This window comes from Cyprinodon variegatus, unplaced genomic scaffold (genome assembly GCF_000732505.1).
Source record: "Cyprinodon variegatus isolate N-32 unplaced genomic scaffold, C_variegatus-1.0 Scaffold384, whole genome shotgun sequence".
Taxonomy (NCBI): Eukaryota; Metazoa; Chordata; class Actinopteri; order Cyprinodontiformes; family Cyprinodontidae; genus Cyprinodon; species Cyprinodon variegatus.
In genome coordinates this window covers 746,890-755,395 of record NW_015150837.1, presented here as the reverse complement: position 1 = coordinate 755,395, position 8,506 = coordinate 746,890, and the positions used below count along the sequence as shown (strand labels likewise).

The following is an 8,506-nucleotide window of genomic DNA, read 5'->3' as shown; positions in this document are numbered from 1 at the left end:
TGCACAGCGCCAGCTTAAGACAAGAGGTAAGAGTGAGAATTTAATGTTTCACCATCTTCAGATGTTTTAACAGATTTAAGAAATTTGATATTCAGAGCATGCAAAGATGTTGTTGTCGGAACATTTAGATTTCTCTTCTATTATATATTAATTTATCCTATTTACTCACTATAAAAGTTTTCACTCAGTCTCTTTCACCTTCAACCCCACACCATTCACTGGTGAGGAGTGTTTGTAGACCAGACATAGCTTCTTCCCAAAACAAACCAGATTCTTTCTCAAGTTTTATTCATAACATGTTACTGTAAACCAAAGTGTTTGTAATTTGTTTGGACTTTGACTACTTTTCCATTGTTGTAAGTAAGGGGGAACGAACGCTGCTCAGGCAGAACAGGGCTGAATACGGTGCCATAAGGGCTGTATGATGAACTGTTCTCTCTTTGCAAAGATATGAATAAAATGCAGACAGTGAAATCCATCGATCTCTGTTTATTTAACTAGGGTAAATAGTTGAATACTTTTTACGTGTTATTAATTCATTTACATTTGGATTCTGAGAAAGCCCAGAGAAAGTCAGTAAGTCCAAGGTTTGTTGAAGTATCAGGTACATGAAAAGTGTAATGACATTAACATTACAAAACGTTTTTTTATCCATAAGGAACACAACATTTTGAAAACTCAGAATTCTAAGAACCAAGGCTTTCTTTTAAAAATCATAATTAATCATTATTGTGATTAATTAAATTAGATAAGGAAATGTCTCAAAAGTACAGTTTGTAAGAATTTCAGGGATTAACTGACATGAATTTAATATGTTATCTGTATGTATGTTATTTATCACCAGTGAACTGAAAGTCTCAATCTTTATCCCTCTTTTTTTGTTTGACCTGCCTTAGAAATTGCAATTTATAAATGTATAGGAGTCGTTTCCTATTTGTGGAGGCGAACATCTTTTACCCTACCTCAGCAAAGCTGACAAACTAGAGATTATGGAGATCGCCATTACACTTGAATGGGCAAGTTATAGGCTTATATAGAATCCAACACAGACCAATAAAATACAATTTATAAATTTATCTATGTAAACAAGGCTTATATTGGCCACGATTGGCAAGCGCCCACTTATTATGAAGATGACTGAAGTGCTGGCTGTTGCATTGCGGGGATAGTGTTTTTCTAGGGCTAAATTGAAATGGCTTTTTTAAGAGCCACTAAAAAAACCTCTTATGAGCATTCCCCGCTTCATCCTTTGTCAACATTATTAGTCTCCCATTTTGATTTCAAAAAGCTTGTGTCTGCGGTCTCCTTCAATAAAAGAGTTGTCATGTCATGATACTTTCAGGGGAGTGTTGGCCTAGTGGTTAGAGCAGTGCGCTTGTGCTCTGAGAAAGTTGTAAGTACCCGATTCGATTCACACAGCCTTCACTCTGGTTTCCAGAGCAAAATCCTTAACCCCACACTTCTCCCCAGGTGCTGCACATTGGCAGTCCCCTGCTCCCCAAGGGGATGGGTTAAATGGAGAGAGTTAATTTGTTTCTCCGGGTATTGTTGGCAGAGTGGTTAGGGCTTGGAATCCAGAGGTTCTGAGTTCAAGCCCCACTCCGACAGACTGCCACTCTGGGTCCTGCAAAAGATCCTTAAGGGTAGATTATACTTCTGCTTCCGCACACATTAAATGTCGCTTGCGTATGGTCATGAACCAATTTTGCTGGTATGTTTCTGCATCGTCGGTCTGGAATGTCTAGGGATGCACAGCAGTTTCCAGCCAATGTGCTAAGGGGAGCCTATTCGAGAACTCGCAGGAACTCTGGCGGATGGTCATGAGAACTTCTTCGGCGGTGCCGGAGGGAGTGTTTATTTTCCAAAACAACATATCTGAGGCAACGTACAAGTGGTTTTACTTCCAAACCTCCTCGATCAACCTTTCGTCGTGGTTATCCACTGTTGTTATTACTCCTCGGTTTTTATAAATTGCGTGCCCTGGCACTGAATTGAGAAGGACGACCACATAGACAGCCGGAAAGGCATACCAAGAACCAATCACAGCTGCTTTTTGTCTGCACACCTCCGCTTGAGATCTGCACGGGTTTGCGACCGTCCGACATGTAGTCAGGATTTTTTAGAGGTGCGCCAGGATGGTTGCAGAGCCTCTGCGCGGGGGGGTCGTGCACAGAGACAAATTTGACGGTTTCAGAGGCTATGCGTCAGAAGTATAAATTGCAGAGGGGAATTTCATTGCTCTGTACAATAAAAGTCCAGAGCCACCTATTAAAAGTGTCGCTCTTCTGCTGACTTTAGACAGTGTAATGACAATAAAAGTGGGAAAAAAATACTTTCACACTAAACAAATTGTATACTTGTGAATATACTAGAGACAACAGTGTTGAAAAATTTATGGATTTGATGCTGTGATCTAATGTAAATAAACCTTGTCATCACTTGGAAAGATAGGTAAAGCGGATGTTATGGAAGCCATTTTGTCATTAGATGTCACTTAAAATTACACATTGTAGCTTTAAAATAGCCAAAAATAACTGTTGGCTTTGTTTTTTCAGAATGGCAGAAATAAGGAAGTGCGTGATCTTCTTGACCAAACTCTAAGTCTACAAACTGAGTCAGTCAGAAATGAAATGGCCAAAATTACAAGAGCCTTTGAAGAACACCTTCAAGAAGGAGTTGAGAAATCCAAAAGCTCATATGAAGAAATCTTGAGGGCTGCCCTGTATCCCAAGGTAAGTATTTATATAGTAGTAAGAAAGTATTTACGATTTATAGGATTGTCTTATATTTCTCTAGCTATTGGTATCGATTCTTTATTGATTGTACAGTTTCTTTACCCTATTGTATTAATTATACATTTATTTTTCTTTTGTGCTAACCTTTAGGGTAAGAGTGGCCGGGGATTCCATAAGCAGCTGAAAAAAGCAGTAGAGAATGGCGGCATCTGGAAACCTAAAAAGGGAAAAGAAATAAATCTCAACATGAAATTAACCTCCTGTCTGACTGAAAGCATTGACAAGCTATTCAGAGAAACCTTTCCGTAAGAGCTTCATTAAAGTGATTTACAAATATACTCATACCTCTTTAACTTTTCCCAATTTGTTTTGTTGCACCAGGCAACATAAATTAACTTCCGCATTCCTAGGTGTGATGTTGTTCACTTCCAGTGCCGTTCTGAGCCCGTTGAAAACTTGCCTTAGTTTTACAACCGCTGTCTTAAAGGACCTGCTTAAAGTGACTATTAACAATGTTCTTCACTTGATTTGGGGTTTATCATCCCACCAAATAAAAATATGCAAAATTATAAACTTTGATTTTATTGAATCGCACACCCGCGAATAAACTAGCATGAGCGCATCACGCAAAAAAAACCCAAAACAAAATAATATGCATAGTTAATTGCATTGTTTCGTTAAAACACTGATTTAAAATTTTATACTAAATGCAAATGTTATATATAACCAATATAACAAGGTAAAAAATGCCGGCTGCATAATCTCGTGTCCCTACTTGAAATTAAGTTAGCCCTCCAGATTCTAGCTAGCCATAGCTGATGCACTGCATTATCAGCAGGGAAGCAGTGGAAGCTAAGACTTGAAATGTACCATGAAGAACAAGTACATTTCAGTACACAACAGTGTAGTGAAGATCCTCCTACCCTTTGATAACCCAATCTCTCCTTTTGACACCAAACAAACACATTTTCTCTCTTCTCGCTAGTTTTCTTTGTCAACATTCCAGGTTGATTGACAGGGCCAGAAAGCAACAAAAAGTCCCAAGCATCACACCCTGTGACCGGACATCAGTTGCCGCTATATTATGCACCTGGCCAAATGTTTGTGTTAAAACTGATTTAAAAATTTTATAATTATTTTGGTCTTATTTGTATGAGGTGTAAGGAGTGAATGCATTATTTCCTTCTTTTTTTTTTTTTTTTTTTACAATCAGAGCAATTGGTGCTTTCATTTTGTCACCAAAATCTCCAACAAAACAGGACATAGCTGCTAGACTTGTTGCTTTTTTGAAAGAAAAAAAAAGGCCACTATAAAGGGATCTGTAAAGTCACTAAATATTGCAACAAATTTGCTGAGTTGGCAACAATGCTGACACCAGCAGAGCAGTTCCCAGGATAGTAAGGGGAGGCATGCATTCCAGACAGGGTTCTAGTGCCCCTGATTTACATTATGACTATGCTATCTTATTGAAAGGGCTTTGAGCTGATCAGACAATGAATAAGTTATTTAGTTTGGGGAGTGCACCAATTGTATGAGTGCACCAATATTACCAAGAAGTGACTGATGTGATGTCTGATTTTAAAATGTTTTAGAAAAGAGGGACATTGTGGACCATTCAATGGAGCGATCAATAATTTTACACTTGGCACTGATGGACTAAAACAAACATACAAAGATGTGGAACTGCAGCTGCTATTCCTCAAGTCAGAGGTAAGTAAGAAAAACACAAGGATGTGAAAAGATTAAATTCATTTGTGCTGGCTCAAACGGAGATTGATATATTATCCTAATGATTAACAAAAATTAGAGTTACTTTTAAAATATCAATTTGTATGCTTTTTAAGGAAGACTGGCTTAAAACATACCTAAGCAAAACTATTCTTAAGCTAAAAAAAACTGTCTTCACAAGTCTGATAAAGACAATTGAGGAAACCATGCAAGACTGCTACAAAAGTAAGAAAAAATATCAAGTAATTAAAATGCTAATTATATATTTATTATTTTTAATAACACTTCATTCTTTTGTTTTAATTTCTCTCTGTTTTCCAGAAGCAGCAGTAATTTCAGGCACTGGTACACTGTTGAAAATGCAGGAAACTATTGAGAAACATGTATTAGATTCAAAGGACAACATGTTTGAAAATGCTAAAAATGTTATGATGAACCAACTAGACAACTTGATGGTATGTTATATTCAATAATTATAATATAAATGATGCTACCTTTTTATTTCATATTTCTAATCTCAACCTTGTTACCATACACATGTTGATCCATATTATGGTGTGAAAAACTGCAGCCTTCTGCTTCTTGTCTGTTTCGTAATTACACTTAAGGCATCAGCATCTATTGGTAAAATCTATACATAAAAGACAATAAACTATTTATATGCTAGAGAACATATGTTTATTTACAAAGAAATATAAATCTGTCAATTAAAATATTCTTCCACTTCATTAAGCCGTTTAGAAAGAGGTTTCAGGAAAACTGACACCAATCATGATTAGGTTTAAATAAGGTTTGACTGCACTAAGTGATAAAAGTTTTAATACCAATCAGATGGCAATTCTGAGAGGACTGGAGGATAGAATGAAGGAAGCTATTGAGGTCTCACTTGGGACTGATAATCAGTCAATTCCAGGTGAGGTGTCACTTCTTCAAAATGAAATGCATTTTTATGCATGTTTTTACAGAAGAACTAATAAAAACTGTGTTCTTAGATGTTTCCGAGGAGTTTGAATTCGTGCAAAGACTCTACGACGAGCTTCTGCAAATCAGCCAAAACAAGGGAACACTTTAAAGGTAAAGACAACAATAAGTAATTTATAATTTTTTATAATTTATTCATTTTTATTCTTTTTTTTTTCATATTTTGACATCCAAAACTTAAGGTTGTATTTGTGGCTTTCTGTTCAACAGCTACACATATTAGTGGGATTCATCATGAGGACAGATGCTGCATCTACATCCATTGAGAAGAAAAACGTCCGTATGAGGAAACAGAAAAGATGACCAAAGCTTGTTTTGCCAAGATGTTATTTCTTCAGGTCTGGAACATAGCTATTTAGATTTGTTTTCCCTTTGAGTTTATTTGCAACTGTTTTTCATTTTGTCTTAAGGAATTTAGAAAGTGAAACTAAAATTGCAAATCCGTCAGATTTGATGCAAATCCATGTTTTAGTGCTGTAAACAAAATTACAGGAGAAAAAAAATCTATCTTATGTTTATTACTTTTCATATTATATTGAACAAGTTGTATTGATTTTATGTTGGAGTATAATAATCAACTCTTTTTTCATAAACTTAACATTTACTGAGAAAGCAGTCTTACATATAATATATGCAGTAGAATCAAAGGTTAGTTAAAAAAGAAGAGAGTGAATTTATTGATATTTGGACTTACATGTAAAATATATCAAAAGTGGAAGTGTAGTGGGAGTTATTTCTTTCTGTTTCTGTTGGGATTTTTTTTTTTTTTTTTTGTTTTGGAATCTTGGTGAAATTTAGAACAATGGTTATTGTTAAGATCTGTTCAGCTAGGTCAGGATGCATACCTTTTTTTCAACTTTCCATTGAAATGATTAAATAAATTCACAATGACCTGGGTATGATTTTCTTCTGCATGAAAACTGTTGACAGAGAAATTAGTGGTAATAAATGCAAGATGATGTCAGTCAAAAAAGAAAGTGGAAAATAATTAAACACAACTTAGTGTTAGTCAAACACATTAAACCAAAATTAAATACAAAGAAGATCTTGAGTATCAGACAAAAGAAAAACAACATTTTTTATTCTACATTTATTTAGGTCAGAAAGAAAAATCATATGTTAAAATAACAATCAGGTGCAACAGTGATTGTTAAGCATAAGAAAAATCAATGTAACATTACTATTTATAAATTTATACTTTCAGTCTTTATGAAATAACAGTTTCACAGTGTCATTAATTAGCACCATTGTACTGTACCTTAGAAGAAAAAATGCACTTAAATAAAGCATTTGTGTTAATAATCAAAGGCATGAATTAGTTACAACAATTTGTTACAAAAATATTTACAGTCAGACTAATAATTTAAAAGTTAAAAAGAATTAGAATTGATAAATATTTGCAGCAGCTGATTTCTTAGCATCACATTTATCTGTCTTGATGCATTTATACCAACAGTTTCAGGAATAGTAGTTCGCAAAATTCTATATAATAGAAATAATAAACCAGGTCTATTATCATGTTTAACAGTTTATTTTTTGCTACTATCCAAAGTGTTGCTATATAAAAAGCTTGGGTTTTGCTGCATTCTATGAAATAAATCAGCAATCAGAGACTGAGTTTTCTATGTCAATAATCAAACATTAAAGGAGAAAAGAAAAAATTGTCTTATCAAGTGTAAATAATCCCTGGATGTTTTTCCCGTCCATCGATCTTTACAGAACATAAATCAGAGGAGACTTGTGCATTTTCCAGACTGACAACTATCTCAGCATGCACCACGGCAGCAGTTTTTAAGATTTAAGATAATTTGAGGCGAGAACATTATACTTTAAGCTTCACTATATGGCCGATTTACTGATTTAGTGTGTAATTTAAAAATGTTCCATTACTACTAATATTTCTTGAGATGCAGCTGCCTCAGCCTCGGCTTCCAATCTCTTGGTTGTTTGTGAACTACCTTTAGACCTTCTAGATTTTGACCTTGATGTTGTATTTTCAGATCCCAAGCATGACCCAATATCTGGCCAAGGCTCTTTGTTGCCTTCTGCAAAGTCTCCTTGCAGTTGTTTCTCAGCTCTTCTGACCATGAATGCAAAAAGTGATGTACATGCAATGACTTTGCGCCTTGCTTCTGCACCTGGAGTTTGTATTTGTCGTATTTCTTCATAAATGGTTTGCATATCTCTGCAGGTGACATTGTTAATCAGCTCCTTTAATTCACTGTCTGATGCTTCTTTCCTTAATATCACTTTACTCAGTCTTGCTTATCTCCATTTTTCCAAACCAACTGTATATTTGTGGTGAAGCATTTTAAGTTCCTCCTCTTGAACAATGGCGTAACGACACAATAACAGTAAGCAACATTATCTGGGTGGGCCCCATATTATTCTGTTAGAAAGCTCAGAACATAGGACCCAGAATTCAAGCGAGACAGACATTGATATATTCAAAAGAGTGTTTGAGGTAGGGTGTGGCTGCTCGTCTGCGACGATGGGCTCACTGGAAACTCTGCAGGAGAAAGGCTCAGGTTAGTAACTTCAAAACTGAAGTAATGGATAAAAGTAAGCATGAAAGACACCATCATGGCAAACTTCACTCCGTCGAGGACTAAGGCCTCCGTACATGGGTTATGCACGCTAACCACTTCGCCACCTGCATGCCACGTTTAAATAAATACCACTAGTGACAAAAATGGCCAGACAACACAAAAAAAACAATGACTAAGAAAAAACTATGACCTCACATTGCAAAAAACACTCCATTCATACTGTGAAGAATGGTGGTGGCGGCCATGCTGTAAAGACGCTGTCTTTGGCAGGGAAGTAACTGGTCATGGTTAAGGTAATAAATCTCCTTAAAACATTATAAACCCTTTTTTTCATCCTTTGTGTGATTCTCCACCACGTTTTTTTCAGTAAATTAATTAAAATTCCAATAAATACATTGCAGCTCTGGTTTGAATGTAAATTCACAGGTATGGATACATTTGCAAGAACATATATATTATAATTTTAAAATAATTACAATACCATGAAACTAATAGATTTATTATTTATTCATT

The 8,506-nt window shown here is 35.5% G+C and overlaps 1 protein-coding gene across 1 annotated transcript in view; it reads left to right on the top strand.

Moving 5' to 3' along the window:
- LOC107092525 overlaps nt 1-5,535 on the top strand; it is a 14,697-nt gene extending 9,162 nt beyond the window's left edge. Inside the window, exons 5-12 of the mRNA XM_015387049.1 lie at nt 8-26; nt 2,556-2,732; nt 2,886-3,040; nt 4,328-4,445; nt 4,580-4,688; nt 4,785-4,918; nt 5,295-5,376; nt 5,456-5,535. Coding sequence (XP_015242535.1) covers nt 8-26; nt 2,556-2,732; nt 2,886-3,040; nt 4,328-4,445; nt 4,580-4,688; nt 4,785-4,918; nt 5,295-5,376; nt 5,456-5,535 — 874 coding nt within the window. The remainder of the gene's footprint in view (nt 1-7; nt 27-2,555; nt 2,733-2,885; nt 3,041-4,327; nt 4,446-4,579; nt 4,689-4,784; nt 4,919-5,294; nt 5,377-5,455) is intronic.
- Nucleotides 5,536-8,506: the final 2,971 nt, after the last annotated feature.